Source organism: Camelina sativa, chromosome 6 (assembly GCF_030686135.1).
Source record: "Camelina sativa cultivar CO46 ecotype springtype chromosome 6, ASM3068613v1".
NCBI classification, from domain to species: Eukaryota; Viridiplantae; Streptophyta; class Magnoliopsida; order Brassicales; family Brassicaceae; genus Camelina; species Camelina sativa.
Window position 1 is genome coordinate 26,787,065 of NC_141885.1, and position 19,765 is coordinate 26,806,829.

The following is a 19,765-nucleotide window of genomic DNA, read 5'->3' on the forward strand; positions in this document are numbered from 1 at the left end:
AAAATACCGAAAATACTCTTCACTAACCACAAAATCACGCCTATTTATAGTGAGACAGACGCATGACGTAAAACTAGAACTTTCAACATTCATCTTTTGTTTAGCTACAACTAGTGACACAAGATAAAAATGTCATTATTTCATTATAAAAGCTTTTAGAGAAAGAAAAAAAAATTGAAATTGCTGTTTCATCATTACACGTACAGTACACTGTACGAGGAAAATGTTGTTTGCTTTCTTTTTTTTTTGTTTTAATTAAAAAGTATTTAGAAGTAGTAAGTAAGACAAATATAAAGTCTGCAAAACTAACCATTCCCCATGGGAAAGGAAAGGATAAATCTCTCTCTCTTTCTCTCTTGCTCTCTTGCTCTCTTGCTCTCTTGCTCTCTTGCTCTCTTGCTCTCTCTCTATTTATCTCCCTTTTGAAACCTTTGACAATTCCACACATCACCTCCTTTTCAAAACACCTCTGTATCACTCTGCCTGAACCATGACCGGCTTTCCCCTTCCCATTGAGAATCCTCTCGTCCCATCAGGCATTCGTGGTCCAGGTGGTTGCTGCTTCCCCATCCCTGGTTGCTCCATGTTGTTCATTGGATTGTTTGAAGGTGGTGTTCCCACTTGATGATGATGATGCTGATGATGATGATTCCCTCCTCGCCCATTGTGGTTGTTGTTCTGGTTCTGGTGTGGTTGACCTCGTCCTCGTCCCTTTCCTCTACCTCTGTTACGCCCTTTTCTTTGCCCAACCGCTTTCTCATTCCCTTGATCCTCTCCCTGTTATGTAGCAAAATTATAAGAATCATCCATGGAGAACAAAGCAGAGAACCAAGAACGTATTTGGTCTACTTACTACAATTGGCTGCTCTTGCACATGTGTATCCCATTCTCCAGAACACTCTTCAGATTGTTTCTCAATCGGCTGCTGCTCCGATGTTGTAGCATCATCTTCCTCATGTTCTACTTCTGCATCATGTCCTTTTCTTCCTCGTCCTTGACCTTGTTTTGGTTCCTTTGTCTGTATGATAGTATAAAAAGATATAAACCAAGTGGAACCGACATCAACTTCTATAGATCTTAACCCAGACCTACGAAATCTAATTCACAGAATGTTCTGAACTACTAAGATATCTGGCCTCTGTTTATTAGAGTGGGAAAGGACGGGCAAAGGTACAGTGTGTTTGTAAAACTTAAAATCACATACCTGATGCTTTAGCATCAAACGGACTCTAAGACCACTCCTCCAATTTCCCGCTTCATGTAAGTCAGCAACCTGTACACATTCCTTCAGTTTACCAAATTAGCACATGAGGGTATCAGCATATATAGTCTAAAAATCTAAGTAAGCGACGCTTTACTGCTTTCTCGGCGAGCTCAACCATCTCATACTCAACAAAAGCATGGACCTATAACAACATGTAAAAGAGACATCAATTTCACATCCAGTTAATCCAAAACTATGAGGCTAACACAAAGCTGCATGGGTCCATCTAGTTTACCTTGTTACTGAAAAGCGTGCCATCGCTTTTAGCTGATCTTGCAGCGGGTGGAGCACCGCCTCCACTATTTTGTGGCTGGCAGGTACGGATGTTCTTCACACTGAAGACAAACACTGATAATTTTAGAAAACCTCAACTGTATAAAAAAAGAAGAAGAATTAGATTCAAGGTTTTATAACATCATCAAAACAGTTGTGTACCTTCCAACAGTTGAAAAAATCTTCATCAGATTTTGGTAGCAATGATCCTCAGGTAGATTCTCAGCAATAATAATGCGAGACTGGATATGATAATTTATTATAAAATCAAATACAAAATCCTTTATTCACAAGTTTATAAACTTACAGAAATATCGGAACATCAGGAATGAGTTAAGTACCTGGAGCTCTTCTATGGCAGACTCAGTAATCGGATTTATGCGTCTCACTTTCTTTCCATCTTCACTAACAACCTATTATATGACTCAAAAAAGTTAGAACATCAAATTATAAATGTTATTGACCAACCGAAAAAACACACACTAACTGACTAACATAAAGAACTCACAAGCTTTGCTGAGTTCTGTAGCACTGCGGCAAGCTGAGAATTACTGTTAATGACAGCTTTAATCTTCTTGAACGATGCAACAACATGAATCGGCACTGTAATCACATGAACAAAAAGATTATTACCTTTATGCAAAACGAACTCACGAAGATGCATATGATGATGATTTAGCAACAGACACTCTTACTTACCATATCCTTCGGGGTCCTTGCAAATGAATCTCATTAGATGATCTGTGGTCGCCAAGTTCAAGTCGCTAAAATAGTATTCAACCTGACAGTGTGATTTTTGAGCAGTCAAGATACCAAATTTAAGATCACAAGTCCAAATTTAAGATACATTAAAGAGATCGAAGCTAAACCTGATTCACTATCTTCTGGATAGTATCTTCAGGCAAACCAGTTTTCGAATCAATAGTAACAGAAGCTCCAGTTTCAGTAGCTTGATCGGTCTTAGATTCTCTCTTACTATGATCTCTCCGATCGTTCTTCTTCGGAACCAAATCCGGTTCCTGCTCGCCGCCGACAGCACCACCACCACGCTGCTGCAGATAATCTTGATGATTCCTCACCGGAACATACTGCTGATTCTGATGACGATTGTGATGATGATGAAAGCGATGATGATGAGGATGATGGTTTTGAACAGGAACCAAGTGAGGCTGGATTGGAACAGGACCAAGAACCGGAGCATTGAAAGGAGGCTGGTGGTGATACATATGAAGCATACCGTGCGGCGGAGGAGGCGGGATAATCATCCTCGGGGGTTGTGGCAGCGGAGGAGTAGTTCGACCAGGTACGAACTCAGGAGCTCCGGCGTTGAGTCTACTTGAGGATAGAGACCTCAAGAGCGATGGATCTAAGGAAGAAGAAGCTGAAGTAGTAGAAGAAGTAGAGTGGGAGCGAGATAGATCATCGGATTGAGATTGAGTAGTAGGAAGAGGAGGAGAAGAGGAAACTAGGGTTTGTTGATCAGCCATGGCTGATGAAGATTTGAAGGTAAGATTTAACAGTTGATAGATGAAGAATCTCCCAAGCAAAGTTAGGGTTTTTTTTAAAAATTTCTTGAAGTGGGAAGCTTCTTCTTACAGATTGATAGAGAGAGAGAGAGAGCAGATCCCCCTGGAGAAGGGGAGAGACCAAAAGAGGCAAAAAAGTCGCTTCTTTTCGTTGTTTGGAGAGAAGTTCTCGACTCTCAATGGTCGTCTCCTTGTCTTGTATTTATAGAATTGTGGCTTTTTTCCTCTTATCGACAAAATTAAAAAACAAAAAAAACAAAAACTCTGTCTTAAAATTACAATCTTTCTCTGTTTGAATCTCAATTATTTTGGTCTCATAATGTCTGAACTGAAGCATAATTCTCTTCTGCTCATCATTCCTCTAAATAAACAGACAGGAAGAATTTTCGCTTTCCCACAAATGTTGGATTCAATGCTTCTCCTGGACATGTTGGTCAAACCTGTTTCTAATGGCTTCCCAGAATGCAGGAACTGCGATGTTATCAAGGACTTCTTTAAATGACGGTAAGTAGTTCAAGTCTACTATCACGTGATCTCCTGTTCCTTCCTGGATCTGTGGAGATGAATTAAGAGAATGTGTTAGTCTAGTCCGAAACCTGGCTATATATATATATATATTGGCTATATATATATATATATAAACGGTCTTGTGATGAGGATGATACTTACAACCACGTCAAAGCCAAAGATTGTGAGATCAAGCTTCTTTCTGAGCCAAGTAGCTGCTTCTGTAACCAGCTCTAGATCAATCTCCTTTACCGGGGTCTGGTTTGCGGAAGCAACAGGTAAAGATTTTAAGCTGTGGGAGGTAAACGGAACTACTAAAGTTACAATCTTTTAGCAAGTGAAGGTTTTTTTGTGTCTACGGAACTGTTATGAAATTTACCTGTCAAAGAGAATAGGTTGGAGACCGTTTTCCTCGGCTGTTTTCCTCAGACTAGCAGAACTTGGGATCGATTTCTTGACCGCGTGAAAGATCTTTTCACCCAAGACGTAAAACTTGAATATCCTGGATGAATGGTCCACATACTCCTGCAAATCGATGGTTGTTGACAAGTTTTCTTTATGCTTTACATATTGATTTAGTAGTGTTGCCCTATAATTGGGTGTCCAGGTTATATTATGACTTACTTGGATAATGGCAGGCTTAGGAGTGTTCAAATCCTTAAAATCGGAAGACAATGGCCTGTGAAAAAATGAGAATGAGTAAGTCATTTGTTTTGCTGTGAAAAGAGAAACAGGAAATTCGAGATACCAAAACAAGATGGAATCTGTGAGATATTCACCATGCTGTGAGCATCAGCAACGCCACAAGCAACCTGAGGTTTCACAATACATGGAAGAGAGAGTCCAGCTGTTGACAAGTTTTGAGCCAGATCCGGTTCATTATAGTTGTCAATCTGCAGATAAGGAACTCTCATATTAAGATGCTAATGTAAAAAAGAAAAGTGAAACTATAATGGAGTAATCTCTGAGGTCACACTTGCTGGGAAAGGACTCAAGAGATGCTCTGTCATATTTGAAGCATATAGAAATTAACGAGCTACTACAAATGAGAGACTTTTAAGACCTTGAGAAAGCAGGCGCCTCTTATCTTTCGTCCTGCTGCAGAAAATTCCTCTAATCCAAGGAGAGTATGTTGCATCTTGAGTCGGTCCAGGACAGGATATATATTTTGAATAGGGTCGACTACAGCACAAGCATTTTGATCTCCCATATACCTGCAAGCAAAATACCTTCTATCATTATGCAAATATGTACAGAGAGCTTTTAACTATCTGTGCGCCACTTGCTGATATAACAGAGTGCTAGATAGAAAACAAAGAGTTGAGAAGCTTACTTTTTCAGTTCCTCCATGACGGTAGAGAATGTAACTGCAACAGATGATTTTGAGTCGGCGCAGTTCAGTTGAATGGACAAGATTTCGTCAGTTGCTTTGTGGAAAATGATATCAGCGTGTTCGAGTTGAGATGAAAGAGGGAACTCAAACATGAGGGGTAGAAATATCAACCCATTTGAAGTAGGGTACATGGGTAACGCACCCCTCTAAGGAAATCAGAAAATTTTAATCTCGGTGAACATTATAATATATAACTATATTACTTTCATGAATCAAGAACGACCTAGACGGCCCAGCATATATCCGATCAGTATACAGTGAGCCAAATAAGGTTTACCATAAAGATAATTCTTCAGAGTCAGATTTTAAATAAGGTTCTAACCTTGGCAAAGTCCTCTACCCGAGATGGTTTCATGATGTAAGCAATTATTGCAGCACCATCACCCATTGCCTGTTTTGGGAGGTGATATCAAAAAGGGTAATCAAAAAACCAGTACCGGAAAGAGTTCTAAACTAAGAAAATGGAAAAGGACGAATATGAAGTGTAATATCAAGCATCTCAAACTACATTTTTTACACTGTTTAGTTCTGGCCTGATCGGTGTAGTTCTTCAAATACATACACGTTTTCTAGTATAAGCCAGAACCGCTGTAAAGACATACCTTTTTGTTCATGCAGCAGATAGTCATTGGCAGCTCTTCGAGGCTACCAATATGAACCATGTTAGGATCCTCGCATGAACCACCTTTGACAACATCTAGAAACCCAAAAGAAACCAAAAAAAATTGAGGCCTCATCAAAGTTATCAATACAAAAATCAGAATACATAAATGCAGAAGCTGAAATATTTGAAAATGCTCTCTCTCATGGGACTAGAGATTATCTTGATCACTAACCGAGTATAACAACAACAAGCTGGCTGGGACTAAGTTCACGAAGTATCTCTGCCTTTCTGTTTGAAGCAACATACAGAATACTACCGTCACTATGCCATGCTTTGAGAGTATCACCAAAGGTAACACTTGTCAAAGACGCCTCTAAAGGTAAGCAATCGATTGAGTATTCAGCTGCCGTTTTCCTCAGTAAATCCACCTATAACATATTAGAGACAGATCAAACTCCTCACACAGTTAGACAAGGAAAAGATTTCACTTGAACGAAACACTTTGCTTGAAACATAGAAGAAGAGTCATCACGTTCGTGGACTCAAGTTGAAAGAGTTAGCCCAAACCTTGTTTTTCGTAAGATCATTCCCATATGAAATCCCCTGCATGACAAAAAGAAACAAAAAAAACTCCAATTTTCATTACAATAGATGAAAGAAAACCAAAAGAACGATTGCATATAAAAATGTTATCCCCAATTATGATCTAAAGTTCAATCCTTTCTCATCTAGCTCTCAAAATTGAAGAATCACTACAAAAAAATTCCAAGAACACTAATTGAAGAGAAATCCAGAACTCTTTTGCATGAAAGGGTTTACTTGAAATGCAGATATGAATCATGGATTGGAGGGAATCAATCAATACCGTTCGGACCATGGAGTAACGAAGCAGCCGGAGAAGAGACGGGACTGAATCACGCAGTCTCGGCGACGAATCATCACTCTCGGGACTGAACAGCACAGATTCTTCAAGTAAAACCCCTTTGATCGCCCTTCTTCCCATCTCTCTCTCTCTCTCTCCACCACTGAGGAACAAAGGAGAGAAAGAGAAGAAATCAATTTACAGTGTTGATCTTTGGGGGATTGACAGTATTAACCACCTCACTGCGTTAAAGCGTAGCATAGAGTTGAGGGTTAATTTGGTAATTGAAGAAGAAGAAAAAAAAAGACAAAAGCAAAGATCATTTTCTTGTGTGTTCACAAAAAGTATATATATTTGTAATTTTTATGGCATTTTAATCCATCTATAAAACTTTAAGATCATATTCTTAACTGTAGTTCTCAATTTAATAATAATGTATAATGTAATGTAGAGATGAAGTGAAAATCTTCCAAGTGCTAACCAAAGATAAAAAAAACCCATATAATGTTTGATAATTAAAAGAACCCATGTTATATATATACCAAATCGATATAACATTAAAAATGTATTAAATACTATCAATCATTGGATTACCACAGTTCTGATGGCTCAAACTAACTAGTATGGATTAACTAGTATTATAACTTTTCTCTACCACACTAGCGAATCCTTTACTGGTAACCCAAGAATTTGAGTATATTGAGCTATATAACCAAAGGTGGTAGTTCTTTCTTGATTCCAAAACTAATTAAACAACCGACATTTGACTATTCTTGTCTAATTAAGAAGGGGGGAAATCCATAAAAGAGTAAAAATGTAACGATCATTCAACCGATAAGAAAAGAAGCATTGGAAGATGAAAAATAGTTGTGATATGTCTTCATAATCAATATATTATTAAATATGTGAAAACAGAATAAATGCAAAAGATGACGAGTGTATACCGGAAAATAAAGAAATAATTAGTTGTGAAATAAAATAAAACATGAAAACATAAATGGTGGCGTTTAATTAAATATGATAAAACAAAATTGATTTATGATTCTTTTGATCATGCTTGATTCTTAAAAAAATTGATTTTTATAATTTTCAATTATGTATTTGGAATATTGTTTTACCTTAATAATAATTTAAAGTTTTTACAAAATACTAGTATTTTATAACTATCATCAATTATCTATAATTTTCACCACAATATATCAAGTCAACTAACGCATAATAACGTAAAAAAATAACAGCTATTTGTTGACTGAATACTTTGTCAAAATTTAAACAACTACCGTTAATTTCATAGTTGGACATCATTTGTACAACGCAAAATTATTGACATATAATATATATCACCTTCCTCTGGCATTTTCTGAACTTTTAATTATTAATTAAAGGTAAAATGTCACTTTATTCAATATAGTATATAAACTTTAAATAATTTGCTTAAATAATTTTTGTTTATGATTTTTAAGTGTTTTACTTGCATAGATTAATCAGGAGAAAATATTTATGATTAATAATATTGGTGGGCCTTGAAATAAAAGGACCAACAAAGAGCGATCAGCTTCTTTGTTTCTCTCAGCTCTCTCCCAACTCCGATCATCGATCAGCTTTTCTTTGACGAGGTAAGTCGCTATTCACTGTTAATACTATTTATCACACGGTTTTCTCGGTTTTTTTTTGTTTGTTGCGTCTTGTTTTATGGCTTAAATCGGAATCCGTAAAAATTTGCCACAGATTCTTTTGAATCAGACTCATTTATGTTGTATCCAACTCCATGATATGAGTATACAATATTGTTTAGTTACTGTATCCAACTCCATGATATGAGTATACAATATTGTTTAGTTACTGCATAATTGTTTGTTTTCTGCAAAATCAGAGAGTTGTTGCCAGGACCGGTCCTCCCACAAGGTGAATGAAGCGTTCGCTTTAGGCTAGAGGCGGATCTATGTGTATACTAGGTGGGGCACGTGCCCCATACACACTTCTAAAACTCCTTTAAGTGATGAGCTAGCATTAATAGTTTGTTAGCCTATTTGGTTGGAGTGCCCCATAGTCCCATTCTATACGTAAGGTCAAGTGTTCAATATCCATCAATTAACAGTTTTTTTTTCAAATTTTTATACTTTACCATGTTTTTATTGCTAACATTTTTTCTCTAATTAAATATGATTTTGTGCCCCATTTTAGTTTTGTTCCTGGATCCGCCACACTGCTTTAGGCCACCAATAACTTAAAAAAATTTAGAGTCTAGCTATGCTTTGTTACTTTGAAACACTAATATTGGGAATCAATGTTTACGTATTTTTTATTCACTTTTGACATTTCCTTATTTCTTGTGTTGTTTTAAACAATATTATTTTTTTTGTGTATATACAAGTAAATTATCGTATGCTTATCAGGTTTCCTTGTACACTATGTCAGTATTCAATACTTATTATTAGTGTTTTTATCAAAACAAGCTTGATTTTCAATACTTTAGTTTTTCAAAACAAACCAATAACACATAATTTTAATAAGTATTTTAAAACTAATGATTGAATAACACATAATTTTTGTTTGGATTTCCAAATCCATTAATATCATAGAACCAATAACCCCCTCTTAATAATAGACATAAAGGAGCTTTGGCACAAATTAGCTAGAATTTACAAACCTTTAAGATATAGCTTTACGCTACTAATTAAGAGATATTATAGGTTAATTAAAAAGAAAAGAGAACCAAAAAAATAAGTTGTTTGAAACATATATAACACAATCACAAATAAATGAAGCAGGTCTTACATTTGATTAGTGTTTAAGTAACATAAATGGTTCTTTGCTATTAGATTAATTAAGGTTAAGTAATTATAGCACGGACAACTTGCACTCATAACAAATTTGCTATTAGACTTCAAATGATAAATAAAATTGTTAGCCTATAGAGGGTGTCTAATCTATCATGGTACAATAAAACAATATGATAACGAGCAAATATTTATCTATCATTCAGTGCACAAGTCAATGGATTGCATAGTTAGAAATAAATGAAGCGAAGCATACGCTGTTGGGATTCTTGAGTCTTTGAGCTTCGTCAATTAATTATAGCATACTGCCAAGGAATTTGAGAAAGAAAATCCTAATCCACCAGTGCAATGTCATAGGTTGTCAGCAACACATCAAACGGTAACAAATGTCCCTGAAAACATGAAAAAATAAGGATATAAACAATACACAACAACTTCCAAACCCAAGTTCATAACAAGTACTCGAAAGAACAATAATTTTATACTTTCACTGAACTATCTATATATAATAGCAAACTCGTTTTTGAAGGACCGCTGATGTTTTTTTCTTAATCCAACGATTAAGATTATTTTAGTTTCTCATCCAACGGTTACGATTTAAGATAATATTATTAATTATTTAATTTATTAAATAAATGAAAAGGCACCTCTTTGCTTCCCTTCCCCAAATCGTCGTTTCTTTTTGTTTTGCCCTGCGGAATCAACGCTTCTCTTCGTAAAAACCTGTTCAATTACCTCTTTTCATACCTTTATATTTGGAACTTGCTCAACTTACATCTTATTTAGTTTTGTGCACTTCTCTCTCGCTTATTCTCTTGAGATGTCTTGTTTTGTCTCTTCCTCTTCTACCAAGTGAGTTCTGTTACAAAAAACTGTGTTTAGTTGACTGTAAAAAATAGCCACTGTTTAATAAATCAGTTGGTTCTTGAGTTATTTAATTCGTTTGTAACTTTGTATGATCATTTTCAGTTCTGTTTTAGAATCCCTGATTTGCAATTTCCATTCACTCGTAACATTTCTTCTTTGATTGAGTAAACGTATGATGGTTATTTTAGACATTTATCTTCAGCAACATGCTGTTATGAACAGGCATTGGTCAATGGATAGGAAAAAAAGAGGTGAAATTTCATAACGTCTCTTTTAAATCTGTGGTTGGTTTCATTCCCGGTGCATGTGGAGAAAGGCTTGAACGTTTGCTTACCAAGGCTTTTTCATCTACAATGTTTATGATTCTTCCTTTATGTGAGACTTCGTTGATATATACTAATTACCACTGCTTTATCCTTATCATTAGCCGACTGCTTTATCCTTATCATTAGCCGACTGCTTTATCCTTATCATTAGCTTGACACGTCAACGACTCCTATATTCAACATTCTTACCAGTTACCACTGCTTTATCCTTATCATTAGCCGTTTGTTCTTGTCTCTTAGTATTTTGTTTTCCACATTAGTACATGTCAAAAGCAATTCTGTTAATTTCATTAATGTTGTCAGACAGGAAAAGATGGATCTTGTTTATTAAAAAAAAAAACACATTTCGCTTGTTACCATTTCTAGAGTTAACGAAATCTATGGGTTGATGGGCAAGTAATCATGGATTTGGTAGATGCTTGGATATATCTGTATCTTTCTCCCCAGTCTCAAAACAAAGATACAAAACCATGTTTTTTTAAATATCTATATTTTAGAATTTGTTCCATTAATGAATATGTTGGGTTTATTAATGTAGAGTTTCAGACCACTTATGTGGATTTTGGGGATTAGATGGCTGTAATGTATGTTTCAGTTGGAGATTTGTTAAATGTTGAGTCAGAACTACAAAGTATGTTACTTAGTTAAATACTCATGTAATGTATATATGGGCGAAAAATTACAAAGTTCAATTTGCTCATGTAACTGTTTTCTGCAACACTTTATTTGGAGGTTTTGATTATATATTTTTGGTATTTGTACGGTCAGAACTCAGAAGCAATCAGTAACCATTCCGCACCATAAGTGGCTATTGTCATTAACTTGCCGCCGTTGTTTTTTTGTTTGTGACGTTACATCTTACTGCTACCATCGTTTCAATGTACATTTTACCCTCTAACAATTTTCTTGCAGCCTGCAGGTGATAGTACTGTTACCGATATTCTTTCACCAGTTGAGAAGATACATCCTACACTCGCCACTCGCCAGTATAACCGTTTTATTCACTTCAGTGATCTCTCGCTTCCATATGGGTCCTGACTCCTTGTGGATGATCAAAATGAACTGAAAAGATTAATTCCTAGAGTTTATAATCTCTTCACCAACTAATACGGTTGAGACCGGCCTATGTAGATGACAATTTGATAACACATATCTATTTGATCGATCATTAAAAAAAAAGACTATTATGTGATGGTACCAGAGATAAATAGGAAAAATGTTCGGATCAATCAATCAATAACTGTTAAATAATACCGTTCGGATCATGGAGTAACGAAGCAGCATGAGAAGAGACGGGACTGAACTAGGCATGACCACGGTTACGGTTATCACTGTTAAAGTTAATTAACCACCGGTTACGGTTAGAAATTTTGTTTAACTTAAACCATAACTGTTAAATAAATGGTTAAATAATTATGGTTAAATACGGTTATATACGATTACGGTTATTTAATAATATAATACGGTTGATATTATTTGATGATATAATACAACTGATATTATTTATTTATAATTAATATGTTCTTTTAGTGTACTCATATTTCTTTATATCATATGATTCATATTAAATAAATAATTGTTATTCTAATTTATTATGTTTTTGAAACGGTTACGGTTAACAAATTACGGTTTAACTATGCGGTTAACTAACGGTTTTGATATGGTTACGGTTAATTAACAGTTATGGTTAATATAATTTAATCATATATTTATGGTTAACGGTTACGGTTTTAAACCATTTATACGGTTACGGTTTGGTTACAGTTCGGATACGGTCTGGTTATGGTCCGAAATACGGTTACGGTTTAATTTTGGTCATGCCTAGACTGAACCACGCAGTCTCGGCGACGAATTATCACTCTCGGGACTGAACAGCACAGATTCGTCAAGTAAAACCCCTTCGATCGCTCTTCTTCCCATCTCTCTCCACCACTACTGAGGAACAACACGGTGGCGAATTGAGCCGTTAAACCCAATCATCGGAAAAAGTGTTATCTTTAACGTAATAACATTATTACCCTCACTATTGTAAAAGCCCAATACGTAAAGTTGAGGGTTATTTCAGTAATTAAACAAAAAGACAAAAGCAAAGCCTCCGTCAAAGTTTCGATTTTTTTTTTTTTTTTTTTTTTTTTTTTGTCTCTCTACGCCCAAAAGAAAAAACAATCATTCTGAAATAATCAGATCAAGTAGATCGGAAACTTTGAAAGTGAGACACGAAGAAAGAAGAGATACTTACTTAGGGGTTTTAATCGAATGTCCGCAAGATGAATCGAGTAACGTCTTCTTCAAATGCGCAAACGAAGAAGAAACTTTCTAATTCTCAGTCGCAGCCGCCGGAGAAAAAGGAGAGGAACGTGAAAAGTGAGAGATTTCCAGTGAACCCTTTGAGAGGTTTGAGTACAAGAAGCTGTGGAAGCAGCAATGCGAGTGAAGCATCCAACGGTAGTCACAGGTTCTTGCTTTCTCATTCTTTCTCATCGTCTTCTTCATCTTCTTCTTCGTTGGGAGTTGTTCCTCGTCGACCATTGAAATCAGTGGCTAAAACCCCCAAATCTGCTCCCGTTGTGAGTAAACCCTTAATTAGAAAGAAACCAAGGTCTACGGAGGAGATTAAGTTGAAATCAACTCTTACTGAGAAACCCAATTTGCATAAGTCTCAGAGATGTAAGACCAATCCTGTGTCTGGAAAGAGACCAACTTGTAAAGTTACCATGAAGCCTGATAAAGCTTCAGTTTTGAAGAAACAATCTTCTGTTTCTAGAGAGGTTAAGCAGCTTAGAGATAGCCAAACTACGATTAGAGTAGATGACAGTATTGCTCAGAGTACTCCTTTGTCTAAGTTAGGAACTGGATCTGATTTAACATATAGAAGCAAGGGTGAAGCTACAGATGATGGTGGTAGATTAAGTAGCAACAGTAGTAGTAATCAAGACAGGACACCACCTGCTCAAGCTTCGGTGTCTCCAGAGATACAGTGTGGATCGTCTATGAATTTTTCTGCATCAACTCAATCACAAGCTTGTTATGCTGCTGGCCATTTACTCTCAGGTGTTAGTGATAAGAGGAAGTGCAAGCCTAAAGGGTTACTCACTGTCGGTGAAAATGGTTTTGAGGTTGGTAAGGGCAAGATACTGAATGATTCTGATGAATTTAATGAGGGAGATTTTGGTAATGATGGAAGTTGCGATAACACATCTATGATGCCTTTGCCTGCGGATGCGTCAGTGCACTGGCTTTTATCTCCTTGTGATGAGGAGAAAGAACATGAGAAGGAATTATATGAAGATGGCTTCTCTCAGTTTCCTCAAATCGTTGACTGTGTTGGCCATGAGACTCCTTCGCCATTATCAGATCGTAGTGCTTCTCCGGATTATTTATGCAACATTAGCAGCGGCAGAAGTCTTTCACCCATGGATATATGTAAAGAGACTACGAGAAGGATCAGTTCTTCGCTTTCTCCTAATGAGCTTTTTCGGTTCAGAAGGTTTATGCACCTCTCATCCTGTGATGGTGAAGCTTCAGCATTCGACAGTACCCCTACATGTGAGCTGGATCCTTCTGAGCATTTGAAAGGAGACAAACTGTCTCCCTTATCTGTTGATACGCTAGGAAGCGAGAATGTAATTCAAACACCAGAATCCAGCTCAAGCTTTGACAATTATTTTGGACTCTCGTGTTCCCAAGCTGAAATCCAAAAGACACATGATGTTGGTTCAGATTTGGAATCACTGACAATGACGTTTCAGTCAACCGATTTGTCACCAAGGATCCAGGCTTCATCGCAGGACCCGAGCTGTTCAAGTTTCAACTTTGAGTCTTTGGCCACATCTTCTGATTCCATTGATCTCTCACAGTTTCAGAGAGCTTTAGTTGACAGGAGTTGTTGTCATCCACATGTTACACTGGATAAAGTGTCAAGGACACATGTGGGAGTAGAGAAACTTAATAGCCACATGCCTGAAGTGAAATCCCAACAGATTACAGATACTGAATTCGTTATGCAAAATTACAAAGAAAGTTCTGCTCCTCCAGGAAAAGGAAGGGAACTGCTTCCATGCTCTGCTGCGGAGTCAATAAGCACTGATGGTGGAGGTCTGATTTGTTCTGAGGATTCAAATTGGATGGCATGCTACAAGAATTAACTTCCTAGACGAATAGATATATAGCATCGGTTTCTTTGTAAGTAGATCCACGCTAGCAGGTAGCTGAAGGAAATTTCCTTCTGTATTTGTGTTTCACTTGTTGAGTTGTCTTTAAATTTTCCACTATAAACTGCATTTTTTCTTATGAGCACATCAAGATTTCTTGAAACTCATTTTGGTAAAGCATTGAACTTTCTGTTGCCAAGCTTCTCAAAGTACAGGAGAAGGATCCACACGGCTATCATGATTGTTAATTCGTTATGTTCTCGTGTTTTTGGTTTTTTTCTATAGGAGGACACTTTTCCTGATACCTTTCCTTTGTTCAATGTTTAAAAAGAGGTTAAGTCTTTGTGAATGAATGTGTAAAACTCTATACAGTCTTAACACTGAAATGTCTGTTGCTCAGTTCTCAAACTAAAGTAGAACGAATCACACGATTATTGGGATCACTATATTCTTTTCTTTTGGTTTCTTCTATTGAACGGACGTTGTTGTTTCAATATCTTTTAATGAAAGGTTGATACTTTTCTTTTCCTGATACTTCTTTGCTTCAGGTTCGGTAAAAAGCCAAGTCTTTGAGAATATATAACTCTATACAATCTTTCGGTAAATCTTGAATATTTTGGTTCCTCAGCTCTTAAAGTACAGGAGAAGGATTCTCACACGAATATGGGGATTGCTATATTCTTGTCTTTTGGTTTCTTAAAAGGACATTGTTGTTTCAGTATCTTTTAATAAGAGTTTCATACTTAAAACTCTTCGTGATACATTTCCTTTGCTTAAGGTCTTGGGCAAAAATCTTATTCTTTAAGGAGAAACAAAGAAAAAAAAAAGGTTCTTTGAAGAGCTTTCCAAACCACACATAACCTTTTAATGTCATGCTGATCAAGAACCGATTGATACTTTCTACTTTCCACATATTCAGCCATTTCTTTTGTCTGGTTTGGCTTTGCTGATTGATTCAGTAATATATATATCTTCTTGTTATAATCTAATTTCCTCTAGACAAAACCAAGTTTTTATGAGTCATGACCATCTCTGAGGAAACAGTGTCACACTATGCTGAAACTACATATGGAAGGAGGAGCAAAGATGTTGATGAAGCTCGCAGAATTTACCAACCGAAACAGAGTGACATCACCGGAAATAGAGTGACATCACCGGTAAAATCATCATTTTCACCCTTGCTGGGCTTTGCATTCTGCTCTTCATCTTCATCATCATCGGTTTGTTTTTCATAGCCAAGCCACTGAAAGCAAGCTTGACATCTGTTGCTGTAAGAAGCCTCAGCTACAACAAGGATACATCATCATCGCTTTACTTCAACTCAACACTGGCTATGGAAATCAGAATTGAGAATCCTAATCTCGGGTTCTTTGAGTTTCCCACTAGTAAAGGAGATATCTTTTACAACGGCCAAGTTGTTGGTGAAATGAGGATTAGTGGACAACGAGTGGCTTCTTTTGGTGCCATAAGAACAGAGGTTAGGACAGAAGTGGGTTACAAAGGGAATCAAAGATCACCTGTTTGGTTGAAGAATGATATTGAGAGAAGGCTAATAATCCTTAACACCAGAGCTAAACTGAGAGGTGAAGTACACTTAAAGTCTTTAAACAAGAGAACAGTGAGTTTGAATTGTCTAATGCATCTTAATCTGAACGATGAGGTGATTCATCGTTTGTGGTGTAAATGATAGACTTTAGTTTGTTCCATAGGCCTTTTTGGGTAACTAACTTTTTATTTTAGCTTATACATATTAGCGTATTTATAAGTGAATATTGTATAACTTAGTTTATTTTATCATAAAACTTGATATTAAAATATCATACGTGATATGTTTATACTTTTTCATAAGAGCGAAACTAAACCTCAGATTTATGATTATGTCCTATACATTTTCCATGGTGGTAGATAATAAAAAAAATAAATTGAGATGCTACAAATCTGTAGTTCTGAAATGTCAAGTTTCGATTTTACAACAAGAGATTCCAATCTTTAATTCTTATCTTCCTCTTTTTGTCACTTTCTTTATCTCTTATCATCAGATAAAAAGTGTCGCTTTAGAATAATAATTCAATATGGTTAGTATTTGTTAGCGTAAGAAACATCATCAGCTTTGTCGTCACTTGTTTAATTTACTTCATGCTTCTTATCATATATACTCCTTAGACGCAAGGCAAGCATATTTGATGCTATGACTGAAACAAATAATAATAATATTGATTTACATTTTAGCATATGGTTTTTATACGGTTTTATAAAACCAAACTGTACCAAACCGAATTGTAAATGGTTTGATATGGTCTTAGTTTTTATAAAAGTGAAAGCCATTGTATAAGAGATTTCATGTTATGTACCTTAAGTAGGTCAAAATAATCCTCTCCGATTTGCTCAGTTGTTTGCGTGTTGTCGTCGTTTTCTGCAGGTTCAGTGATAATTCATGAAAACGACAAAATAGGTAATTCCTCCTTCCTGCAAATAATGTCATATTTATAGGTGAATATTGGAATAATTTATTATTATGTCCTCCTTGCTGCAAATATGAATATTGGAATAATGTCATATTTGTGCATATGACTAGAAATTAGGTCATTTCGCTAACTAATTTATGATTATGTACTATGCATTTTCCATATTTATAGGTGAAGTACACTTAAATGCTTTGAACAAGAGAACAGTGAATTTGAATTGTCTAGTGCATCTTAATCTGAAGGATGAGGTGATTCAACGTTTGTGGTAGGCCTGGGCATTCGGTTAACCATTCGGTTTCGGTTCGGTTGTATTCGGTTTCGGTTATTTTGGATATAGTAATATAGTAACCATTTGGATATTTATGAAATTTCGGTTTAGTTCGGTTCGGTTTCTTTCGGTTTGGTTTCGGTTTGGTTATTTAAATAAATAACCATAACTAACATAAATTATATTAACATTAACCAAATAAACCAAATATAACCAAAACTAACCGAATATAACCAAAATTAACCAAATATACAATAACAAAAATACAAAAAAGGGAAAAATATTGATTCAATTTTACAAAATAGTATTTAACTTTGTAAATTCAAAATAATAACATTTACATATATTGATTATTTAAAATATTTAATTGTTTTGAATCTAGAAATAATTTATATTTTAAGTTTATTTTATAGTTTTGCATAATATTAAGTATATAATATTTGATATCTTCTAGGTTTTCGGATATTTCGGTTAACCATTTAATTGTCGGTTCGGTTCGGTTCGGTTTCGGTTAGTTTGGATATAGATTTTTACTAACCATTCGGGTATTTGAAGAATTTCGGTTCGGTTCGGTTTAGTTTTTTTCGGTTCGGTTTCGGTCGGTTATTTGGTTATCGGTTATTTTGCCCAGCCCTAGTTTGTGGTGTAAATGATACACTCTTTAGGTTGTCATATACGCCTTTTTGCGTGACTAATTTTTCATTTAGCTTATAAATATGTTAATATTTATAAGTGCATATTGGATAACTTAGTTTCCTTTATCATAAAACTTGATATTAGAATATCATATGTGATATGTTTATACTCTTTCATAAGAGCCAAACTAAACCTCGATACATGTAAATATACATGTACAATTTTCTCACATGCATGTAAATATACTAATATATCTAGGTACTATTTTTTATCTATTCTATTAAAGCTAAAATACTCACTAGATTTAAATTAGATCATGACTTTGTTTTGGTAGGTTTTTCGTTAAAAATGATTAGAGAATCACTTAATTTAATTAAATTAACATATAGTTTCAATTTATCTAAATGACCATTATACCCTTGGGTCGATCACTTAAAACTAATTGGGTCGGGACGCGGATCCTCTCTGACCCAAAAATAGAAAAAAAAAATTTGCGGATATGTTTGTTCTCCAGATTAATAATTTTCGGATCCTGTATATTATTTGATTCAAGAATAGTTAAACACACAACCAAATAGAGGTATAATCCATATAAATAAGGAAACTGGTATCAGAGTATTTAATAGTTTCAGTAATATCAAATATTAACTATTACCATACTTTCTCCCTATAATTATTACGGATATTAATAATAATGAGAAATCTTTAATACTTATCAATTGTGACTTTGTTGTTTCCAAAATAATCAATAGATTAAATACGAAATTGTATATATATGTAAACTTATTTGATTTGCTTTTATATTGTGAGATATTTACGGAAACAACAAATCAACTTAATACAATTAAATAAAAACAAATCATCATTTAGTTTAGATTTTTTAATATTTCCTTAATGAAATTATAGTAATTAATTATGATTAGTATAGATAGAAAAAATAAAAACCGCAGGAATTATATATATGTAAAGTTGTAAACTAATTTACAGAAAATGTGTATTTTATATCCCACATCGACTAAATATTTTGGAATATAGTTCATAATGATTATAAATATATAACTAATATGTTTTGAGTACAAATGAGCAGGAAGTTTGATTTATCAGGTATCCATCTATATTTGAGCATATTTAAACTTTTAAAAAGTAAACATATTATAATATATTTACGTTTTTAAAAAAAGTTTAAGAGATTATAGATATTTAAATTTTTATAGAATGTTTAAATTATTATAAATATTTGAACTCTGTCGAAAGTTTAAAATATTATAATATATTTAAGTCTATTAAATATTTAAATAATATTAATATTTTCACTCTTAAAAATTTTAAAATATAAAAAATGTTTGAGTTAAACCCGTCAAAACATGTATTTTTATCAAACTATAAATTAAATTGGTTTTTTAAAATTTTGCTGAGATTTGATATATCAAATATTAACTTCTAAATGATAACCTAAATATATTTAATCTCACTATAAATACAATGGTTTCCTAAAAAGCAACTTCTCGTCTTTCGACGACAAATCAAAATAAAGAAAAACTCATCCTCTTACAAAACTACTATCCGATATTGCGGAGTATCTATTCTCTTACAAAACAACTATCCAATATTGTGGTATGTCTGTTTCCGTGAAAAACTATATTTTACAAACTACTTACTATATTAGAATTTCCAATTTACTGTGTAACCCCAAATATACAAATAAACACTAGATAAACAAAGAAAATAAGTCAAAATAAAAAATTACATTACAAAAATACAAATTACAAAAAAGTAATTAACAAAATATATAATCCGGTGCTGTAGCACGAGATATCACGTAGTTTTATTTATTTTTGATAAT

General features: G+C 34.7%; 2 protein-coding genes, 1 long non-coding RNA gene and 2 pseudogenes across 5 annotated transcripts; 3 read left to right on the plus strand and 2 right to left on the minus strand.

Annotated features, from left to right (window-relative positions):
* Positions 1-234: 234 nt before the first annotated feature.
* On the minus strand, positions 235-3,515 carry LOC104793334 (la-related protein 6B). Of its 2 annotated transcripts, none has more exons than XM_087453974.1 (10): positions 2,407-3,515; positions 2,237-2,318; positions 2,046-2,140; positions 1,879-1,950; positions 1,700-1,779; positions 1,500-1,599; positions 1,359-1,406; positions 1,205-1,273; positions 854-1,018; positions 235-777 (listed from the first exon to the last, which is right to left on the minus strand). In XM_087453974.1, exons 1-10 carry the CDS (start codon positions 3,022-3,024, stop codon positions 475-477), a joined length of 1,632 nt encoding a protein of 543 aa, XP_087310100.1. In that variant the 5' UTR covers positions 3,025-3,515; the 3' UTR covers positions 235-474. The 2 variants fall into 2 exon arrangements, with proteins under 2 accessions (XP_087310100.1, XP_087310099.1); XM_087453973.1 differs by having other exon boundaries at positions 1,205-1,285.
* On the minus strand, positions 3,218-6,650 carry LOC104793333 (inositol 1,3,4-trisphosphate 5/6-kinase 4-like; annotated as a pseudogene). The gene is made up of 12 exons (XR_015559509.1): positions 6,433-6,650; positions 6,135-6,170; positions 5,800-5,995; positions 5,566-5,660; positions 5,286-5,354; positions 4,904-5,109; positions 4,634-4,784; positions 4,350-4,463; positions 4,195-4,249; positions 3,950-4,095; positions 3,733-3,862; positions 3,218-3,616 (listed from the first exon to the last, which is right to left on the minus strand). The product of XR_015559509.1 is annotated as an inositol 1,3,4-trisphosphate 5/6-kinase 4-like (transcript).
* Positions 6,651-7,972: 1,322 nt separating this feature from the next.
* On the plus strand, positions 7,973-8,607 carry LOC147943028 (uncharacterized). Its single transcript, XR_015560286.1, has 2 exons — positions 7,973-8,045; positions 8,303-8,607. It is a non-coding gene; the product is annotated as an uncharacterized LOC147943028 (long non-coding RNA).
* A 3,911-nt stretch (positions 8,608-12,518) lies between these two features.
* On the plus strand, positions 12,519-14,716 carry LOC104793337 (uncharacterized). The gene has a single exon (XM_010519679.2). The coding sequence runs from the start codon at positions 12,670-12,672 to the stop codon at positions 14,545-14,547; it is 1,878 nt and encodes a 625-aa protein (XP_010517981.1). The 5' UTR covers positions 12,519-12,669; the 3' UTR covers positions 14,548-14,716.
* Positions 14,717-15,096: 380 nt separating this feature from the next.
* Positions 15,097-16,393, plus strand: LOC104793338 (late embryogenesis abundant protein At1g64065-like; annotated as a pseudogene).
* Positions 16,394-19,765: the final 3,372 nt, after the last annotated feature.